Below are 23,908 nucleotides of genomic sequence, written 5' to 3'. Positions count from 1 at the left end.
CTTTAAGAAGCTATTCTGAGACGGGCAAGGAAAACCCAAAGTAAGGAGAAAGAAGAGAATGATAAAGAGGACAACTGAAATCAGTAAAATACAAAACAGAAAAACAATAGAGATTATTGATTTTATAAAGCGAAAAGCCAGTTTTTTTCTTTGGAAAATAAAAAACAAACAATATCATAACTAAGCTTCGAGAGGGACTGGTGAGAAGAGAGGACAAAATTTACAAATAACCATAATGAGAGAGGTCACTGCTACAGCCCTTGCTTGAATGGAAAGGATGACAGCAGCATATCAGGAATAACTTTGTGCCAGTGAATTTGAAAACTTAGATTAAATAGATACATTTCTTGAAAGACACAAACTATCAAAGATCAATCAGGAAAAAGTGGATGAAGTTAATAGTCATATATCTACAAATTAATTTATACTTTAAAAACCTTCCACAAATAACACCAGTTTCAGTAGCCAATATTACCTAATACTTAAAGAAGAAATAAAACCAATTTTACACACTTACAGAAAACGCAAACTCAGTTTACAACTGATTTTATAAGGCCAGCATCATCTTGATACCACAATCAGATGAAAAGCATATAAAACAACAACAACAACAACTAGGACCAATATTCCTAATGAACACAGACATAAAAATCCTTAATAAAACAATACCAAATCAGATATATCAACATACACAAAACAATGCATCATGGCCAAATGAGATTTACTTCAAGAAGGCAAGTTTGGTTTACATTCAGAAATTAATCAATGAAACTCATATCAACAGACCAAAATAAAAACACAAGATGACCTACTAAATAGATACATTTTTTTTTTTTTTACAGAATTCAACATCCTGAAAAAATCTCATAGCAAACTAGGAACAGAATGAATTAACCTGATAAAAGATTTCTATAGAAAACTCATAAAGAAATCATATATAGTCAAAAAGAACTTCCAAAAAATTGCTAGAATCATAGTGAGCTTAGCAAAGTCATGGCATATCAATATAAACAATTTAAAATTAATTTTATTTATACATATATTAGTTACAAGCAATTGGAAATGAAAATTAAAAAAATACATTTCTAAACATGAAATGTTTAGAAATTCATTTGAAAAGATATGTGGGAGACGGGCCCACTAAGGACTACAAAAGTTCTTGCCAGCAATTAATGAAGACCAAAATAAACGGAGCATGACAACATGCTCCTGGATAAAAATTCGCAATATTTTTAGACAGCAGGAGGAAATCTTTTCTTATAAAGAGCCAAATAATAACTATTCTAGGCTTTGTAGGCCACACTGTTAAAACTACATACTTCTGCCGCAAGAGTAGCCATAGAAAATACACAAATAAAGCTGCCTGATTGGGCCCCAATAACATCTATTCAGAAAGACTGCTTGTGGGCAGGATTTGACTTGTGCCCCACATCTGGCTGATATCTGGTTTAAAGGTATGGAAGAAGTAAATGGCTATAATTATAAATTTGGAAGGCAGAGGGCATACACATTTGGATTCGTTTTATGTCAGGCATCTGATGTATGAAATAACATAACATTTTAAGTAGAAAACTTTAAATTTATCTTATTCATGAAGAATTCAAAAACAGGGATGAAAAGTTTTAAAGACATAATAGTATTTTTCTAATTGCAACACATCGGGGCATCTGGGTAGCTCAGTCAGTTAAGTGTCTGCCTTCGGCTCAGGTCGTGATCTCAGGGTCCTGGGATTGAGCCCCGCATCCAGGCTTTCTGCTCAGTGGGGAGCCAGCTTCTCTCTTTCCCTTACCCCTCTCTCTGCTCATGCTCTCTCTCTCTCTCAAATAAATAAATACATTATTTACTGCAATACATTACTTTCCACAGCATCAGCTACTATTTTCCAAAGTGAGACAAAATGAACGAAACCAATCTTATCCCTAAATCTGTTCACTCTTTGGGAATAAAGAAGTTGTCAGAATGTTGAAAACACAAATTTAGAAACATGTATAATATGGATCCTTTAAAACAATTCACGGAAGATTTTAACAAATGTTTGATGAATTATGAACATGCCAGAAAGTGAATGATTGGTTTTGAAAAATAATTAATGAAAGCTATCTGCCAGCTTGCTATGATGGTGCAAACTTGAGAATCCCATATCCGGCATCTGAGAATTTTTTCTGAAAAATAAATGTCCTCTTCTTTCTCAAGACCCAAATCCCATAATTTCCCTTCTTAATATTTTATAAGTTCATATAAAAATGTGCTTTGTTTTTACAAACAGTTACTGAGCAACCACTGGAGTGGCAGACACTGCACATAGCTATGATCACAAAAGACTACAGACCCTCTTTCAGTCATCTCTGAAGCTAGCGGTCTCACTGTGGGGAATGTGAGCTACCCTATGGAGAGGTACCTGTACGTATGTCCTCCAACCAGCACTCTGTGAGGACCTGAATCCTGACACACAAGAGTGAACTTGGGAGGAGACTCTTCTCGGGTTGATCCTTGGCATGACTGCATCCCTGACCAACACCTTAACGGCGATGCTGGGAGAGACCTTGTACCAGATGACTCAGCTAAGCCATACCCAGATGTCTAAACCCAGACATAAGGAGAGAATAAGTGTGCATTATTTCAAGCCACTAATTTGGGGATAATTTGTTACAGAGCAACAGATCACCCATACACTGAGAAACTAGGTAATAAGGTAATCTTAAACCATAGTGAGCCCACAATATTGCTTTTTAAGATTTCTGGTTATAATTATTTTATGATTAGTTGACTTTCTTTCTTATTCCACAAGATAGGACCATGTTGCAAGGAATATCTCCATTTATTAATCAAGGCACTAACAGAGTGGAAGGTGATCTCCTAGGTTAATGCTTGGAGTGAAAATCCGTACTTTTAGTGTAGAAATGCATGAGTAACATGCTTACTGAAGGACACATCAATTTCATTTCAATAAGTGCTGGCTGAGGGTTCATTTTTTCATCACACATGTATGTGATTGATTGTTTTGACCTTCATCAATAAATTATATATCTCATTATTTTAATTTGCACATTTTAACTATTTTTGCATATTTCTTTGTTTTTGAGCATTTTTTCACAAATGTATTGGCAATTTTTATGTGTTTTCTTGGTGAACAGTCCATCCATAAGTTTGGCCTATGTATCTACCCAACTTTCTGTCTTTTCCTTCTTCATTTGCCAAAGCATTTTGGATCTTAAAAAGCATTTCTATACTCTTATTTTACACAAATCTAATATTTTTCTTTTTATTTTTAAGTCATGAATAGATGTCAAATATTAGCAACTATTTTTCACTATTTGTTGAAAGGATCATATGCTTTTTCTCCTATAAAAGTTGACCGTTTGTTTTAAAAGTTTGGTTTTATACATTGTAAAATTCCTTTTCATGGATCACATGTTCCTTAGGGTGAATATAAGAGGATATTATGGAACTTAGAACCAGAGCAAAAGCCTTTAATTTTTTAAGTGCTTAAATTTGGTCCACATTTTGAAAACCTGTAAAGGCTATTGATGTCCTTCTCAACATTAACTTCAAGAAAGGAGCCAGATCTAGTCCAATGCACACAACCCCAAAATTCAGCCACATGTAGGATTTAAGCAATATATCCATAAGTCAGAAAACAGGAAATCTGAAGATGTAATAGGATTTATATAAATTACATAAAACTGTGTATAAAACTCTAAAAACTCTAATGGAATGTTGATAGAGTCTGAGCCAGTTATAGGATCATTCATGTCAAAAACATGTATGTTTGCCTTTCCTTAAAGAATTTCCACCAAAAAAATACATGTAATATTTGACACATTTATACCAAAGAAATACAACATAGACTTTTACTGTGTTGCTAAACTGTCTCTTTTAAATAGCGGAAAAGGATTATCTATTAATTCCTATCTAGAGTGAGAGAAGCCTCTTCATTCCTAAAAGGTCTTAACTAAGACAGAAATAAAGCATAAATGTATTTGGGAAAAAAAAAATTAAATGTTTTTTTTTCATGAGGAAATGAACCTAACTTGAAGGGTCATACAATTTATAAATCTGATCATAGTTGCTAAACAGAATAATAGTGAACCAATTCATCTACCATAAGAACAGCAAGCCCAAGGGTTAGTATTTGTTTAATTTTGGGGAAGCAGACCTTGTCACAGTTTGATGCAATTATTGGTCATCCACTTTAGGTTCATCATTATTGTAAAGAGCAAAATTTAACATGGCGTGTACAATATTCAAAATTCTGTAATCTTGTTGGCATGAGGTAAAGCACTGTGGGTAATTAGCTAGAAGATATACTATAGCAGCCAGAAGTCATTAATTAAAAAGCTGTCGATTTTATGTGGATAGCTAGGGTCAAGTGGGGACAATTTTAATGCTCTATTACACGAATAGAAAATGTTAAAGCATTATGTAAGGCACATACTGAATTACTGGGTGTGTTAATGCTGTGTGACCTTTCTTATTTATGGAAAGATATGCTTAGCGGTGTCTCCAAGGACTGAAGGAGTGGTCACAAGGAAGAGAACAGCCAAGGGCCAGCAAGAGAACCCACTTGGAAGGCAGCAGTGAAGATGCGGATTGATTCATCTTTTCTTCCACTCTTGAGTCATTACTGGTCTTGAGTCATTACTAGCCAAGAGAGCACTTGGCTAAGAGTCAGAATTGGAACTTACAGACTATGCCCCTGAGAAAATAGCTTATTTTCTCTGCACCCTTAACTTCACTGGATATGAAACAGGAAGAACAATGCATTTGTATGCTCTGTCAGTTCTTGTTCACCAAAGGCAGCAAGGCTGTGTGAATGTGAGCATCCATGTCTACATTAAGAAACGAAGAATTTGGCCAGCGACTACCTGCAGAGAGTCTCCAAATCCGTTTGATTTGAAGTCAAACAGAACAGCGCAAAGGAGACCTCTCTGTGCTCCCTGGGCTGCACCCAGATGTTTAGGCTGAGAGCACACCCCTCTCCTCACCAAGAAATGGAAGTCACAATCCCTTTTATCCTTCTGCGGGGGACGGGTGGTGTTTCCCTGAGGAATGGGTTTGTTTTGCTTGCTCAGGGAAGTGGCTCTCCTCCTCCGGGAAGAGGGGGTGGGTGGCAGGGAGTGAGCAGCTCCACAGACAGATGTGGAGATGGAGGGGAGATGGAGAGCAGGCAGCCGCAGTGGCAGCTGCAGTGGCTCCAGGGGGGGTAGCTGCAAATGGAGCCGTTGCTCAGTGACCAAGTGCTGAGCTCTGGCGTCTCGCTCTGGGGAAGAGCCCGGAAGTGGACAGAGGCCGGCCGGAGGCTCTGGTCCAGACCCAGGCTCAAAGGAAGACGCTTCCAAGCTCCACAGCACGTGCGTGTGACATTTGTCCCTTTGCTGGCATGGGACATTCTGTGTCCATCCTCAGCCTCCTGATACTCTTCCGATCTCTTCCCTAGACTACAGGGACCTGAAGCCTGAAGAAAATTATTCCCCGCTGAATTGTCACCAGGCTCTGATTAGATTTCACCGGTGAGAGGTACTTGAATACAGTTCGGAAGGAAAACCCGCCATTCTCCTCCAGAAGCAACAAGCCGGGGCGGAGGCTGATGCCAGACGTCACTCCCGGGATAACGTCACTTCCAGAAGAACGTTTTCCCTGCTCTTGAGCGCAGCGGTGGCTGCAGCCACGGACAGGAGTGGCGTCTCCTAGTTCCCGTGTTCTGGAGTTATAAGTGGTAGCTGGTTTTCTCCCACCTTCCCTAAACTTTTCACGCCTCTAATTCCTGGTGTTGTCTTCTCACAAATGACCATACCCTAAGTGGGACAGCGTCAGGGTTACCTGCTTTGTAAATCCGAGGACGCTCGCCCTGCAATTCTGTCCCCTCCAGTCCTTTAGGTCTGCACCGCTGGCCCCTCTCCTGCAAAGACCGCCTTGCTTGGGGGGAGCAGCTTCATGCCCGCCCCGGGCTGGCTACCGCTCCCAGCTCACTAGCTCGCACGCCAGCTTCGTGACTTTAACTCTACACCCCACTGGCAAGGATTTCTTTGTACCGTTCAGGTGGGACACTGGCCCCTCACTCACTCGCCAGAAAGTAGGGCCATGGACTGACACCGTCAGCAGGGAGCTCAAGTGACTCCCTCATGCTGATTCCACTGTCGCATTGCATGGCGACTGTGGGTCTCAGGGGCCCCTGCAGCTGCATCCGCCCCACGAGGCCTTCACCGTGTCCCTGGAGCTGGACATCCCCGAACATTTGCCCTCAGTGTGGTGAGAACAAGGAGAAAGAGAGCAGAGGGAGGAGCAGAGAAGAAGAGAGAAGGGCGGGCAAGATAGGCCTGGGGCCTCTGGTCCTGGGGACCCTACCAAGGCTCAGGGAAATTGCAGATTCTTTGGGTAGGGGTAGAGGTATCTTGGAGCTCCTCCCAGGGCCACTAGATGCCACTTATTTTAGCCCAGAGGAAGACCGGAGATTTTCATCCCTGGTGAATTTTACTCTACCATCAAAGGAAGAAAATAAGATAATATGTTGAGTATCCAGCCTTTATTTTCACCACTATGTCACAGAGAGGCGTTGTCTTCTTTTTTGGGTTCTTTGAGCTCTTCCTGGTTTTAATTCCAGATTATGGTGCTGTTGGGGACAGGGACACTGGATAACAGTTGGGCCCAAGAGCCTGGATGAATGGATGAGCCTGGCAGATGAGCTTGAAGCAGGTGTTGCTGGAACGACCTAAGAGGTTTGCTATTGGTCCAGAAAACCAGTGGCTCAGAAGAGATTGAATGTGAGGTTAGAGACTCAGGGCTCTCTGCCCACAAAAGGAACAGGGTAAGTGGTGAGCCCAGGAGTGCCTGCACACATGCACACGTGTTCTTCCTGTCATCCTGAGACACAGGCCTTGGGGACTGTAGACAGTCCTGAGATATCACCTTGATCTTGCAAGAGAAGGGCTGAGCAGGGTCAAGGTGAGGCATTTCAGGAAAAGCCCCTGAAGTAGGAGGAGGCTCTCGAGGTGTCACCTGAGCAGTTGGATCAGATACTGAGCAGTGTTTGTGTCTTGGTCTGACACTGAACATGGTGCATGGAAGCAACCAGGGAACTGTCGCAAGCGTCTGTTTTTATTTCTACAGATTTCAAAACAAAAGAGTTAAGGCCCTGTTGGCTCCTATAATGAGTCTGCAACAAGAGAGGAGGGTTTGGATAGGGGGTGCTGAAGCCAAGCGACACTTGGACACTTGGGGGACCTTGGTGGTAAGGGACAGTCAGGCTCTCTGATAGACTGCACCTATAGGTGCAGAAATGACCACTGTGAACGGCTTTCTGGGGACCATGGGTGTTGCCTGAACACAAGCAAAAGTGCCTTCCCTAAGCAGCAGCCGATGCTCAGACACCTCTGAGGAAAACTGGAACTGGGGGAGCGAAGCCTCTGCTGAGGAGGGAAGGACACAGGCAGGGGTGGGGTGGGAAGGCAATCTGAGAGAAACAGGCAGAACAAGGAGGGCCCCACCCCTACAGCAGGGCTCTCTGTGTCCTAGAGAGCAGAAGAAGACAGGAACTCTCCCAAATGAAGGGCAACCTGTCCCTCACTGGAAGAGGAGACATGGGTGGCCTCAGAGGATTGACAGACTGTGGTTATGGATGGGCCGCTTTCCACCCAGAAAACTGCAGAGAACCAAACACACTTGCAGGCAGAAGCTTAAAAATACTCATAGCTGCCGACACACAGAAAGAAAGCAATTAAATTATAATGGACGTTTTACAAAGATTTAAATAGGGTACCTGGGTGGCTCATTGGTTAAGCATCTGCCTTTGGCTCAGGTCGTGATCCCATGACCCTGGCATCAAGTGGGGGTGAGGGGTCCTGCTCAGCAGGGAGCCTGCTTCTCCCCTCCCCCACTACTTGTGCTCTACCTCTTGCTATCTTGTGCTCTCTCAAATAAATAAATGAAATCTTAAAAAAAAAAATTCATTGGCTGGGAAGGCCTGATGTTTTAATGAGGTCCCTGTTCTCCACGTTAACCTTTAAATGTATTACAATCTCCCAAAGTTTTCAGAATAAATTTTTCTGGAACTTGGTACAATTATTCTGACATTCATCTAGAAGAACTAAACAGACAAAACTCCATGTGAGAAAGTCAGGATAATTTTAGGTGTGTGGGGGGATGGGGTGACTGGGGGATGGGCATTGAGGAGGGCATGGGATGTGATGAGCACTGGGTGTTATGCACAACTAATGAATCACTGAGCAATACATAAAAATTGAATGATGTACTATATATTGGCTAATTGAATTTAAATTAAAAAAGGGAAAAAGAAAAAAATACAGGACATTTTTAGAAAATAAATAAAGACAGTGTCATTGTACTAGATATTAAAATATATTTGGAAGAGAGAACCCTCTAATATACATGGTCCCGATGCCAGTGGACAGATCAGAGTAAAAGAAAAGATACAAAACAGACTTCAGTGGACACATTTTTTCTTTCATGGACTATAAAGCGGTACATGTTCGTGGGGGAAGGTTGGGTTACCCATGGTTTTAAAACCACTGGTATCCATATAAGCTTAGGATGATGACCATTGATGTTACTGACTAATTGCTATGTGCCAGTCGCCAGGATTAATGCTTTCTATGCGCCATCTTACTAAATTATCCTATAATCCCCCTTATTTCATCTGCCAGACACATGAATAAGCTGTGGTTCACACAGGTTAAATAATTTCTGTGCAGTAACATAGCCAGACAATGCTGTGTCTGGGGTCTGAACTCAGCTGACTTTCTTAACAGATGGTTTCCTAACTACTTCTCCTAGATTCCCAACTTCATTTATTTTCTCTGGGGGTGGGGGGGGAAAGCCCCAATTCAATACAGCTTAGTGTATAAACAATAGGGTTTGAGGTTCAAAGATGGCAGCATAAAACCAGCATTTGCTCTCTTCCTGAAAACCAACCTCATAAGCACAAATAGGAGAAAGAGCGATGGAATAGCTCAGCCACAAAGGAGGTAAATGGTCAACGAGCAGAAGTATGTGCAGAAAGACAGGGACAGACGACCGTGGGTGTGAATCTGAGCAAGCACCGACAGAGGATGTGTCGTCAGAGTGGGGGCACATCCAAGGGGCCCAACCAGCACCCAGGACCATAGGGTGCCCAGACTGGGTGGGGCTGGAGCTTCCCCTGCACCTGCTGTGGCTCTTAGAATCAGACCGGCAGGATGAAGCGAGAAGCCACGTCCTTGGACAAAGTCATCTCTTTCTGGGGCTGTGAATTTTCCTCAATCGGGAGTTCTCAAAAGGAAGCCAGCATGTAGCAGCGACACTATGATAGAAACGGGAAAAGCAACCAGGTAATGGGATCGCACCAGAAAAACGTTGCCGTGAGTTAGACGAAAGCTGTGAACAAAACAGCCGCTTGTCTAAGAAGCCAGAGCTCAAGCAAGAGTGAAATATGAACCAGCAGAAGTGGCGAAAGGTGGAGGAAAAATAAAATCACCAACGTGAAGGAAAAACTGGAGCGAGTGTAAAGAGGAGCAGACTCGCTGGGGTGAAAGGTGGAGAAAATAAACATGGGAAAACCATACTGAGTCAACGGCTAAAAACCCAGAGAGAAAACAGCTCTTGCAACGGATGGGGATGCCACAGTGGGGAGCCTGCAGAAGAGAATGAAAAGCAGGGAAGGGAACCAATATTTACAGAAGCGATTTAAATCCTGTTTTCTTAAATTAAAGATGTTTAGAATCTGTTGTATTAAATGGCACACCGCCGTGGTGCAACACCAGGCCCAGACGACGCAACCGCCGGCTCTGAAATCAGCTCTTTGGTACATGCCGCAGAATGATTCAGTCCCTTCTATCGGGAAGTCAGGCAGGCCCCATTCCCTCCCAGGAAGTAATGTCAGCCCCCGTCTCCTACTGGCCCAGCCAGCTCTATGTGTGCAAAAGGAACAGACAAGCCATCGTGAACAGAGCAAAGCTTGGAATAGGGCTCACTGGGAAAGGGTGGCTAAGGACCAGTGGCCGCACAGGGTTGGTGTCGCAGCAGAGGAAAATCCAGAGTTCGGCATCAGCGGCAGACCAGCAAGTGGAAGGTATGGGCTCTGACAGTGCAGAAATCATTTATCCAAAAAAAGAAGAAAGAAAGAAAGAAAAGAAAAAAAAAGAAAAAGAAAAGTATACTTGGGAAGTTCCTCTTTGCTTATCCTGGGGATTGAGGTCTGTGTCCACAGAGAGGGAAGCCCGCACTTCTGAGCTGACTGCAGTCTGACTTGCCCTCCAGGGGTGGGAGTGTGCCATGTCTTCTCCTCTTGGCTCACAGCCACAGCCAGCCCAGCAGCCTGGCAGATTCTGAGCAGCTTCTCCTCCTGCCCTGCTGTCACCCAGACCCGAGCCCTGTTACGGCTCGGGGGCTCCTCGCGGGCTCCAGCCGCAGGTCCTGCTTCCACATCCTGCTGATGCACAGACACCCCACCCTTCCCGGGTTGTTCCAACAGCCTCCTAGTTTGGGGTCAGCATGGCAGCAGAAGAAAGGGGAGAGCGTCACTGTCTCAACTGTGACCCCCACTCACCCCCACCTTGGCATCACCACACCCTTGTGATGACTGAGGGACAGCTGACCTCCGGGAAACTCTCAGATCTCCTTTCACTCTGGCCTGGCTTCAAGGTCTTCCTCCATGTTTCTGGAACATTCTGGGCACAAACACATTTCTGCCCCTGCCTTTGGGACCAGCTGGACCCTTGACCTTCCCCGCTTGCCCTACAGACGTGCACAAATCTCGTGTCCCCTCTCTTTCAGGCTTCACTGACATTCCCTTCTCCCCAGCCTTCCCTAACAACTTGACCTGAAATGCACACTTCTCCCACTCCTCTCCGACCCTTACACACCCAGGCATGCTCTGACCCTTGCCCTTGAATGTTTCCATGACAATACTTTTCTGGGGTCAGAAGTACCCTTGTCCCTTGGCAGAGAGCAAAGGATGCCCCAGCAGACCATAGGCCAAGCACTGGCTGATGCAGCCCCTCCTTGGGCCTGAGTGGCTAACAAGGGGAGGGCCCCCAAGACAGCAGCTGAAACTCATTCCTACCACCAAACATTTCTGGGAACACAGATGAGGCCCACTATGGTATTCAGCCCTGATTTAAAAAAAGAAAAATCTCTTTAGACAAGAAGTCTTGTTTGTCCATGTTAAAGGACAAAAATGTCACAGACAGAATTGGATGTTTCAGACTTAGTGCATCCAGACCCAAGGTCCAAGGTCAAACTGTCAGATGCTGTCTTCCCACAAAGACTGCTTCCTTCCTGCACCAGACACCCTCAAGCCACTGCATTTACTCTGGAACTCTGCAGCTTCAGGGTTAAACTGTTACAGCTCTCAGACGAACAACCCAAGTCTCTTTTGTTTACATCTTTTTGTCACACATAAGGAAGGTGCCCGCATGTTCTTAGTAAATATTTGATTATTGGGAACACGTTCCATAAGCAAGGCTAAATTTTTCCTAAGAAACTTCTTTATCACTTATATAATTAAAGTGATAATATACAACCTCCCTCTTTGCTATCAGAAGATATTTAAAAATAAGTATTGGGGCACCCGGGTGGCCCAGTCAGGTAAGCTGCCAACTCTGAGTTTAGGCTCAAGCCCTGATTTCAGGGTCCTGGGATCAAGCCCCACACCAGGCAATGCTCAGTAGGGAGTCTGCTTGCAATGTTCTCTCCCTCTTCCTCTGTCCCTCCCCTAGCTCATGTACTCTCTCCCTCTCTCTCTCTCAAATAAATCTTTAAAAATAAGCAGACCTAGGGCATCCGGGTGGCTCAGTTGGTTAAGTGTCTGCCTTCAGCTAGGATCATGATCCTGGGATCCTGGGATTGAGTCCTGTATCAGGCTCCCCATGGAGCTTCTGCCTCTGCCTCTCTCTCTCTCTCTGTCTCTCATGAATAAAGAAATTAAATCTTTAAAAAAAAATAAGTAGACCTCTTATTTAAAAAAAAATAATAAAAATAAGTACAACCCCTGGTGTTATTTTCATTATAGGAAACAGGCAGTAGTGTGACCTGTGGAAGGTTGATACAGAAATCCAATTCTGGCCAGTGGCCAAGGGATTTTGAAAGTGATAGAAATTGCTTGCTCTGAGCCAGCAATTCTACTGGTAGAAATGTATCCCTGGGAAAGAATGCACACCTACAAAGTTTGGTGAGATAGAGTCACTGTGACATTTTTAGGATAGTGAAAAGGCAGAAGGAAGCTAACATACACTGTGCAGCAAAATGTCGGGCACACCCAGCTGCCAAGTGTCCATCCTGCCCTTTTATTTCATGAAATAGCCCAAGTTGTAAGCATGGCTGCCGTGTGCGCAGCTACAAAGCATCTGCAGACCTCTGGGGGTTGTTGTTTGTTTGTTTGTTTGTTTTGATGCTTATTACTTGGTTTGTTAGAGAGATCTCCCTTTGAAGTAAAACGAAGAGAGGGGCAGCAGGGCGGGTTTTCAACTATTCCCCGGGGCCAGCAGCAGCAACACAGAGAAGCCCTTGCCTCTGTGTTTAACCAGGACAGCTTTCTGTGCCTGATGAGGACTGTCACACGCCAGGCCACCGGGGCTGAGGACATGGAACCCACGGAATCGTGGTTTGCGGTTCCACCATAAAAACGAGTTGGAGGGGGGCGTGATGCCAAGGAGACACCAGAGAGAAGTGGGGGAGGGGCTGGCCCCCGGAGCAGACCAGCAGAACTGATTTACGGACATTCTGGAGAGGTTCCTGTGGGGGGATGACTCAAGTCGGGTGGCAGCTCTCTCCCTTCTGTGGAAAAGTTAGAAGTGGCCACGGAGCTCAGCAGGAGGAGCTGCTTGCCAACAGGGACAGAACAAAGGTGTAAGCAGTTTGGGTCCCTGATACCCTAGAGGAAAAAACAAACTGGTCTTGAACTGTCCAGACTCCTCATAAGAGAAAGAGTAAACCCTTGTGGCTTCAAGTCACTGAGCCCAATCCTTACAAAGGCAAAGTGATGGAGGGATCTATGGAAGTGTTAATGGGAACACTACACAGTGATTAAAAAGTCTTAGTGATCACCCATGCTTATTGAGACAGAAAGACATTAACAGCATATTGATAACTGAAGAAAGGAGATCATAAGTCTGGAAGAATCATGATCAATGAAAAAAGCCTGTAAAATTATATGAAAAAAAAAATATATATATATGTTTGTAGGGTGGCAGGTCTGAAGGCTAGCCAAAAACACTAAGAGTAGTTATCTTTACCTTTGAATGATGCTATTTGGAGGGAACTTAACTTTATAAAATATTTGTTGCAATTTGTTTGTTTCTTGGTTGACTTCATATTGCACAAAAATGTTAAAAATAAAAAAAGGCTACGGTAACTTACTTTACCCATCAGTGATGGGAAGGAATAAAATGTCATCAGATCCATGACTGATGAAGCACTATGCGTGTATGAGAAACACTCTATCAAACAAATAAGACATGGAGAGAAGCAAGTAAGTAACACGAATAAGAAACTTCCCAAAAGGGAAGCAGAAGTGATCAGTCAACAGAGGATAACAATGTTTCAACATTGTTAGTAATCCAAATATGCAAATTAAAACAGAAAGTGCTTTCAACTATCACACTGTAAAGTTTAAGAATAAAAAGATACTTCCGAATTGGTGGGAGGCAGGGGCACACACGACTCACCCTGCAGTATTTTCCAAAGGGCCCTGGGCCAGCACAGATCGGAAAGGCATAAATGTGGTCATGCTACTGTGCTTCTGAGGACTACCCTAAAGAAGACAATCACACACTGCCCCACATGCATATCCAAGGCTGTTTATCCCGTGGAGTTCATAGTACAGAGAAACTAAAAATAATCTCATGGGGAAAGGGGGAGACTTGCACAAGGGCAAATGTTAGAAATAATTCTGAAGAAGGTGAGTGTTGTGGGGAATGTTCGTAATACCAGACATGACATATATACAAACTAGGTTAAAGGCATGCTGTTTGTTTTCCTGTAATGTGTAACATGCGGCTTCAAACACAACCTAAAATAAAGTCATGTGGGCAGATACTCTGAATAATAGGCATTAGCTTTTTGAATAAACTGCTTTCACATGGACAATGCATATGGCAGCCTATAGGGGAGTTGCCTCAGGGAATTCTAAAAAAATTTAATTGATTTCCTCCTGTAAGGAAGCAGCTTCTAGCACCCTCTTCCCCTGCTCCCTTCCCTCTCCCTCTGGAAGGAAATATATCGGAAAGGAGGTGTAAGTGGCCCATTTGTTTTGCTTTCCTTCTGTTATTTTCATAATAAGGAAATGCAACAGGTTACTTTAAAAAGCAACACCTGGAACACAAACCATGATAAAGTGAACAAATAAATAGTACACTCAGAACAATTAAACACACATAATAGGTTTTAGATTGTTAAGAGACTGTGATTTATTTGCTTGTTTATCTCACCCATGTGTGTTTGACCTTCAACCATTTGATCCATAAATTATTGAGAAAAGATGAGTGAATAAGAAAAGAGAGAGAACTCTAAAATGCTGGTGAGCCCAGGGAAGAACCCTTCCCTGGAGGAGACTGTAAGATGGACACAAATGATCTCTATGGTGTCTAGAATGTTCCCATTAGCCTGCCTGTCACATGTTTCTATTTCTGGAACGTTTACAGCCTTACAGTAAAACTGGCGAGGCCACTTTGCTTTTGCAGAGAAAGCATGATTCAAATATGATATTTAAATATGACAGACACATTCAAACAAAGAACACTGGATGCTCAACATGGGACACAGGTGTGAGTGTTTTGAAAAGACTGTACCAGACAAACAATATGGAATTTGTCTATTCTAAGATAACCAGGTAAATAAATCAATCAACAATTTTATTTTTAATCTTCTAAACCCGCTTAATGTCATATGTATACGTTCTGGGGAAATGCTTTACAAACAATGAGCAATTCTGACCATTGGTTCTTTCATCCGCATATGGAAGGGTGTGTGGTGCTCCCCCAGCAGATCACAGTCACACCATTCAAGCGGGCAACACAGACCTTTCCCGGGAGCTGAAATAACTTCCACTGACTCCCTGCCCCAGACGTGATCTTTCCCAGGGCAGGCTATACAAGACCAGGCAGGCACTCCTGGTCCAAACTAAAAACACTCAGATGGACCAGTAGGGGTAAGCTGAGAAGACAGAGTTGGTGAAGGTGGGAATGTATTTCCTTGCCAGAAGGAAGTCTGGAAGGATTTGAAATGTTCCTCTAAGTCTTTAGATTCAAACATGTTTGGCAGGCAATGAGCAAACCAAGTAACGTCATACCTTTAGAGAACTTCCACACTATGGTGGGTACAGGGTAGCCCTCGGCAGAGCAGTTGAGGACGACAGCCTTGCCATAAATCCCGTCCTGGTCCCGTGGTTGAACCACAAATTTGGGAGGAACTGAAAAGAGAGAAATGTCACCTTTAGTTCAGACAACAACACAACTTATTTTAATACCTGTAGGTATGGATTTGAAGAATTCCAAGAATTTTAATGAACATTAAAATACAAACAATGTTTGTATGTTAAGATACATGAAAAATTGGAAAACAATATTTGTGAGCTAGAACAAATTAGGAAAATGACCTCATTTTTCCTAATGAGGAATAAATCATTTTCCTAATAAATCAATGAGATTCTTCAAATTGAAGTTACTTTGCACCTGGAAAAACTGGGCTCATGTGTGGAAGTTGACTAAGCCACAGGTATGTGACATTCTTTTTTATCTGTGTTACAGAAAATCTTCAGCAATCCAATCCATGGCAAATAGAATCAGGACCACAATTGGAAGAACAAAAAGTAATTATTGATAGTAAGTATTCCTCTTGGGTGTGCACTGCTCAAAGCATTTGTGTTTGTTCTTCTTCTAACAGAAGATGAAGGGAAAATTAATAGGCATCCCCTAAAGACAATAAAGAACATAGCATGGTATTGAACTTTGCCCCCAAATCTGATGAAGACACATAGACCATTATTCTTGATGTCAGCACTCTCCTGGGCCAATAGGTACAATGGAGGTTAACTAAAGTGAGGTACTTTATAATAAGTGTACTTATCCAAAAAAAAAAAAAAAAAAAAAAAAACCAGATTAAATAACTGAGTATTACATGGAGGCTTAAGTGGGTAGAAGAAGAATAAATGAAACAAGATGGGATTGGGAGGGAGACAAACCATAAGTGACTCTTAATCTCACAAAACAAACTGAGGGTTGCCGGGGGCAGGGGGTTTGGGAGAAGGGGGTGGGATTATGGACATTGGGGAGGGTATGTGATTTGGTGAGTGCTGTGAAGTGTGTAAACCTGGTGATTCACAGACCTGTACCCCTGGGGATAAAAATATATGTTTATCAAAAATAAAAAATTTAAATTAGTAGAAAAAAAAATAAATAAATAAATAACTGAGTATTTGGTAACTTTTGTGAGGAGCCGAAAAAAATGCATCCCTACCCAAAACATACACATGCCCTCTGTGTAGAACATACCTGTCAAGAGAAGGCAAATGCCTTGTTAAGTTATTGCTATTCTAAGAGTATTTGGGCTTCCTCTGAAAGAGATGGTACAGGTACTGCTAGAAAAGGCAGCATGTGAAGGTATTAGAATCTCAGAAACGTTTCCATCAAAATCAGAATCCCAGAAAATTCTTCATCCCAAAATGATTAATTATATGATGAACTTCCAAAAAAGCAATCACAGTACTATGTAAGAGGATATGGACTGTGTCCCCTGTATGTCAGACCCTTAACAGATATGAGTGTTCTTCCTCTCCTTTTCATAATTCCTGGTAAAAGCTAATCTTGTCTGCTTTGCAGATTCCATAATTCTTGCTTTAGACAAAAATGGGCCTATGTGTTATAAATCAAAAGGGAGTCCAACCATCACATGAATGGACTGATAGAAAGATCAGAATCTAGGTGAGTTAGATGCTTAAAAGCATGTTGAAATGATATAAACCATAGTGAAGATCATTGTGGTCATAAAACACCCTAGGAAGAGGAAATGGTAGACATGAGAAGCAGCAGGAGATGGAACTCTCTGCTGTTTCTGAAAGAGATGACAGTGATGGCTAGGAGTACAGAGCCAAGGACTAAACACCAGTGCTTGAGCTCCAACTCTGTTTCTTCCAGTTGGATGATCTGGTGCAAGTTATCAAATATCTCTTGGCTTCAATTTCCTTATCTGTAAATTGGGAATAATTATAGCACGGATTTTATCAGACTGGTGTGGGGATCAAATGGATTATGATTGCAAATGTCTCAGAACAGTGCCTGGAAGTTATGGAGTACTCTAAGTGTGCTGGTTAATTTAATAAATGTGGGTATGTCCAGCTTTAACATATCCTTAACAAACACAAACCCCAACTTGCAAATTAAATAATTTATATGGCCAATAGGTCTCTTCAATATTATTCAATTTTATTTCATTTAGATGATATCCCAAGACACACATATTCAATAAAATGTAAATATATTTAAATTGGGTGATAAGGGAGGACTCTTCCATGCTCAGAAAGTTATTTCTAGGAAAAATGCTGGAGATTATTAGAGCAAAGTTTCTAGTAAAAATAATCAACCTCAAGGATAGATTGCAAAGTTTGAGGCACCATACCAAAATCACTCTGGCCAGGTGGAAGGAAAATATACAGTCATCTATAGTCTATGCTCTGGCTCAAATTCTGCTGATAGAAGAAAACCCTTTGTCAAATGCGTAGGGTAACTAATTGCTTGCATTTCCTCTGGAAACATGTCTAATTATAATTGATCCATGACCCTCCCCTCAATTTGGTTCCAATCCAAAGGGACATTACTTAAAAACTGATCAAAGAGGTTTACATGGGAAATAACCATTGACATATTGCAAGTGGAAGGTAATTATAGGTGGAAATGGCCCATAAAACCGCAAATTATCTTCCATATCTTCCTCTTTCATCTCCTTGTATCAAATGCTCATGGCTCTTCCTCCAAACTCTATCACATATCCTCAAATTCTCTTCATCTCTTCACTGCCATGCTCTCGTCACAATGGGCAGGCAGGGTGTGTGGTGAAGTGCCACACACGCTCCCTCCCTCTGGTTTCAGCACACCAAGGGCTGGACAGTTCCACACACCTGCCAGGGTGCCCACCAAGAGCACGAGTCTCTCTGCTGTCTGGGGCCTCCTCGGGAGTCTTACATTCTTCCTCACTTTCACTGGTGCGACACAGAAATGTGGGAGACAAACATGTAACAATGAGAGGGCGGGGAGGGGAGTTCCCCTCCTCTCCAATCCATCCCGTGGAACAATTCTGAGGCACATTCTATGGCTGTGCTTCTCACACACTGGAGGGCATCACAATCACCTGAAGAGCTGGCTCAAACATGAGTTGCTGAACCCTATCTTCCAAAGTCCTGACTCAGTGAGTCTGAGGAGGGATCCAAGACACTGTCTTTCAAATAATCTACCAGTGACGCTGAGGCTGCTGGTCCAGAGACAATACTTTGAGAATCACTGTTCCATGGGTCTCCTCAGGATTCTTCAGAGTACCAATGAGTCCCAGAGGCCCACAGCATCAACCAGCTCATTAAAACAACTTTAACTGATATCTTCTCTCTCCTTCTGATCTCATCCTCACCGCCCCCATTTCTCACTCTCGAACCCAGGAATCACATCTCAATCATGGACAGCCAATCAGCAGCCAATCATGGACCTCGAACTCTGCTTTCAGAGGAACTCCCCTTCAACAAGGCCGATATTGGTTCTTAGCTTGTTCCTGGATGCTAACGCATCTACTGGCACCTACAGGCCGACTTCAATCTGTTCCTCACACAGTGGCTGGAAGAATCCAAGACACGGACTGGATGAATTGAATCTCTGCTTCAAACCAGCAGTGCATTCCCGTTGTTCCTTGATACAATCCAGACCCTTAAAACACTCTGAAGGCTCTTTATGACTTATTTGACACTCCCCTCTGGCTGTTGTAAGACCCCATCTATCCCCACCCCCATGACTGCTTTTGCTGCTGAGTCTTCACATAAGCTTCTTATGTCTTTGTTTAACAGATTCTCACTTATGGTTATTTACATCTCAGCGCAAAGTCCACTTGTCTGGAGCCCCTTACTGATGCTGTGGATGAGATTAAGTGCCCCCAGAGAATGCTGTGTTACCTGCTGTTGCCTTTACTGAGCATGTCTGATATTGCTGCTCTCCCTCATCAGGCTCTGCCCTGCAGGAGAATAAGTACTGTCCCTTTCCCACAGACTATTGTACCCCAGCATGGCGCATAGTGATAGGACACAGAAAGCTCTCTGAAAACGTCTGTGGAATGGACAGACAAATAGGTATTATTATTCCATTTTTACAGAATAGAGAAATAGATTTTGTCCAAAGTAGCATGGCTGAGTTAATACCACAGATCAGAGTGGCCCCAAACCCCAAAGCCTTTGAGAAGGACAGATCTACTTTCTTCTGATGGTGGAGAGCAGAAAGCATTCTAGGAGGATTCTGGGCAAGGAAACACATACCGAAAGTGGAACTGTTGCAATTTGAGCTAAAACTTATGATAGGACCCGAAGACATAACACTCTGTATGGTTTGGGTTATAGTTCCCCAAAGTTACTGGTTCCCTTTGTAAAAATTATATTTGGGATGTTTCTAGCTGGTTCAATTCATTAAGTGGCTCTTGGCCACTGGCTCAGGTCAGGGTCTTGAGGTCAAGAGATCAAACCCCGCATCTGCCTCTGCGCTCAGTGAGAAATTTACTTCTCCCTCCGTCCCTCCCTCTACCTTGTGCTTTTTCTCTCCCTCTCTCTCAACTAGATAAATAAATAAATAAAATCTATCAAAAATAAAATTATATCTTGGTTTCCTTTTATTTGTGTAACACTTTATTTGGTACATTGTAGTGAGCATATATGCCATTCTTGTTGACTTTTCAATAGAAAGTAGAGGAGAAGGGTGATTAAGGAAATAGAAGGGATAGATTTAACCAAATAATTATGTCACATTCCCAAAAGGTAACATAAGTCATTCTTGCCATATACCTTTGTATCATGAGACCCATGTAGTCTGACAGTATCTCAAGACCCCAGGGATTCCTTGGAGGGAGCTGAATACTGAAAATTATCTGGAATCTGTGCTTAAAAATGTGCAAAAATGGGATGCCTGGGTGGCTCAGTGGTTAAGTGCCTGCCTTTGCTCAGGTCATGATCCTGGGATCCTGGCATCAAGCCCCACATGAGGCTCCTTGCTCTGTGAGAAGACTGCTTCTCCCTCTGCCTGCCTCTCCTCCTGCTTGTGTTCCCTCTCTCGCTGTGTCTCTCTCTGTCAAATAAACAAATAAAATCTTTTCAAAAAGTGTGCAGAAACTAAAATTTTTTTGAATGTTGTGTGTTGTGTTTTCAACTTGTAACTTTTACAAGTAATTCTGCCTTTTTAATAGTTTTACAAAAAAGTTCTGAAGAGGCTATAAATCTATTGAATAAATGAAAAAAATAAGGGCCATTTAAAATAAAGTGATCTTCAGCTTGGTCTGCTCAAGGAAGGAATTATTTTTGTAGTTTTTAAGAGAGGAAGAGTACTATGCTTCTAATAGAACAGGTATTTCTCGATGTTAGAGGCAATTTTTTTTTTTAATGTTTGAAATGCAAGGCCTCCAAGGAGCTATATATTTCCAAAGGATGTAAGCTTCCCTAAGCTGTCAACAGAGACAGGGATTCTGTTTTACTGAAGGCAAACCTGGAAGCTATTTGGTGGGGGGAATGGGGCAGGTACATAAATATTGCCGTTCTCTCCTGGATGGCATTTAGTCAAGATGGTAATTGGACAAAGCCTCGGTAAGATTTAATTTATGACACTAGAAACTAAAATCCAATGGCTTCCCATTACAACCAGAAAGATGGCCTGGCCTTTGCCCTCAATGTTTTCCCTCCTCCCTTGCAGAACACTGAGCCCACTGTTCTCTTGCCACTCTTTGAACACACAAAGCTCGTTCCTGACTTGGGTTCTTCATGCTTGGTCATTCTGCCTGGTGCTCGCTATGCCTTGTTCCCTCACCTTACTCAAGTCTGCTCCAAAATCCCTTGGAAAAGTCTTCCGCTGTCCACCTGACCCGACCCAACATACCTTTCCTATCCATATCACTCTCAACCCTCCAATTTCATAGAACATGTAGATACCTGACATAGTGTGTTATCTCTTTCACTGGAATGTGAGTTTTATGGGACAGGAACTTGGGATCACTATTTTGATCACCACTGTACCCCAGCACTCAGAATATCTGGTGTAAAATAGATGCTTAGTAAATATTTGTTGGAAGAATCAATGGATCAAGTAAAATGATAGCACAAATATGGTATCAAAAATTGGATCACTAAACATAGCAATAAGGTAGTGGCCTCATGTAACTTTTAGTTTCCTTGCCAAATAAAGGTCAGCTCAAAGTCTTTGGCATGGTGTTTGTTTTCTGTGTGGCAGCTCATCATTAAAAGCCAGAAACAGCAGATACTTCATAGGACATAAAGAAGTGTGAGAACAGGGGCGCCTGGGTGGCTCAGTGGGTTAAAGCCTCTGCCTTCGGCTCAGGTCAAGATCCCAGGGTCCTGGGATCGAGCCCCACATCAGGCTCTCTGCTAGGCAGGTAGCCTGCTTCCTTTCCTCTCTCTCTGCCACTCTCTCTGCCTGCTTGTGATCTCTCTCTCTCTCTCTCTCTGTGTCAAATAAATAAATAAAATCTTAAAAAAAAAAAAAAGAAGTGTGAGAACACGGACCTCCTTTGGAATCACAGAAAATCATTGCATCAGGGGCTTTCTTCTCAGTGATGCAGAGCCAATAATAGGAAGCAAAGGGCACGTATGTTCTGTCATTAAGTCTAGTACTTTCCCTCCAAAGGGCTTCATTAATGCCAAGGTCACCCAACTGAGCATGACATTAGGGAGCTCATCGGTCCACAGCAAGTGTAAGCCATGGGGCACACACATAAAAGCTAAAGGTTGTTTGGTTCTTTTTTCTTTTAATTTCCCTTCTGATAACAGCTAATGTATTTTAAATTAAGTCTCTATAAATCTTCCCAATGACCCAAACAATCAAAAACTGTGCTAAGCTCTATAATGATCTGAGGTCATAAGACTGTGATAGAAGGGATGACTAAGAATTGGGCTCCAAAACTCCATTATTGTCATACACATTCATTCTGCATCTCAGCTAAATTATCTTAGTTGTCACCTTCATCTCCTATAAGCAATTTACCCCCAACTGCTGTAGTTCCCTCAAAAAAAAAAAAATTGTACTTTTACCTTTAGACTACATTCCCAGGCCTTCATTCTAATTAATCACCCAATGCACGGATTTCCCCCATGGTCTCTTCTGTGGAATGTGTCTTCAATCATGTTCCAAAATCATGTGGATGTGAGTGGCACGAAGAGACAGACAGAAAGTGCAGAAGGTGTCATTACTCACTGAGCGCTTAATATGTGCCAGGCACTGGGATAAATACAGGATTTAAGCCCCAGAAATTCCTAGTACGTATCATTCCATTTTATGAATCAGAGAATGGAGGTAAAGAGAGGTTAAGGAATTTACCCAAGGTCCCACAGCTAACAGGTGTCCCGATCATGATAGGACTGAAAGGAAGAAAAGAGGAAAGAAGAGATGCAGGGAAGAGTTCTGGGGATGCACGTTTGCAGGCTAGTGGGCTTTCCCTTGGCTCTCCTGTGCACACAGCACAGTCCATCACCTGCCTCCAGACTGGTCTTCCTGCCTCAAGGTAATCTGCTCAAAGACATTTGTAGTTCTCCATCACTTCCTCCATCAAGCCCATATTTGTTGATAATAGCAGGCAGATGGGTAAAACTCGGACCATGGCACAACCTCTATATCTTAGCTGTCGCTATCCCTCCCTGACCTCAGAACATATGCCTGGACACCTGTGTCCCCTCTACTCATTCATGGAGAGTCATCAGAGGCCTCTGTTGCCAGCCAGGAGCCAAGGTCATGCTGACTGTTACCTTGTTACCTAATTAAATTGTCTCAGCATCTCCAAGGCATAAGTCTCACTGCTCCTATTTTACAGATTAGGAGATTAAGGATCAGAGAGATTCAATCACGTTCTCAAAGTCACCTGAAAAATGAACAAGCAGAAATGTGGACCTTGATTTTCTTGCTGAGAGACTAAATGTTACATTTTTATTCTCTTTCTAAACCCTACTCACATCAAGGCTGACGGAGCTCACTCGTTCCATGAAAACTTCATGGAACATATCAAACACTGGTCTCTCCCTTATTAGAACTCATTCTGCTCCTGTAATTACTAGTCTGTCTCTTGAAGGCTTCCAAACCACCCTCTTTGTGACAAGGCAATTTCAAGGTCTCTAAGCTCCTCACTCTGATTCTGGTTTTTTCCAAACCACATCTCAAACCAAAAACTTTAAAACCTCCAAGAGAAAAAAACATTTCTAAACTCGAGTTAAAGATTTAAATAAAGACCTTTATAATTATTCTCTAATACTGATTCTGATTGCTATTTTCGAGCGGGTTATGTTTCCCTAACTATAGCTTTGCTTTTTTTTTTTTTTTTTTTTTTGTGAAACCAAGTAACAACTGTGTTCCAAAGTTAATGTTAAGTCTACATTTTGCAATATGAATGCTCTCTCATTCTAAATGACATAAAATGATAAGATTCTTCATCTTACCTAAAATATCTATTCAGTTGATTCATAACAAGATCCAGCTGAAATGATGATAAAATTCAACTACTTGACCACTTAAATTAAAAGCTGAAATTAGAGCAGCTGCCTGATTCCTAGCCGTTGAAGACAAAAGGCTGTCACTCACAGCAGGCATTATCCATCCACAGAGAAAGCTCCCTGTCCCAACTATTATGTACTGAGGCCAGAGGGAGAATGGAGGAGACAATAAGATATCTCATTTCCCACTCCAAC

General features: G+C 42.5%; 1 protein-coding gene across 1 annotated transcript in view; it reads right to left on the bottom strand.

Annotated features, from left to right (window-relative positions):
- The window catches only part of DSCAM (DS cell adhesion molecule), a 765,964-nt gene that overhangs the window by 234,236 nt on the left and 507,820 nt on the right, over positions 1-23,908 (bottom strand). Inside the window, exon 12 of the mRNA XM_045084552.1 lies at positions 15,281-15,400. Coding sequence (XP_044940487.1) covers positions 15,281-15,400 — 120 coding nt within the window. The remainder of the gene's footprint in view (positions 1-15,280; positions 15,401-23,908) is intronic.

This window comes from Mustela putorius, unplaced genomic scaffold (assembly GCF_011764305.1).
Source record: "Mustela putorius furo isolate JIRA1106 unplaced genomic scaffold, ASM1176430v1.1 tig00000765_pilon_pilon_pilon, whole genome shotgun sequence".
In the NCBI taxonomy this organism is placed as follows: Eukaryota; Metazoa; Chordata; class Mammalia; order Carnivora; family Mustelidae; genus Mustela; species Mustela putorius.
This window is presented reverse-complemented; position numbering and strand designations above follow the sequence as displayed.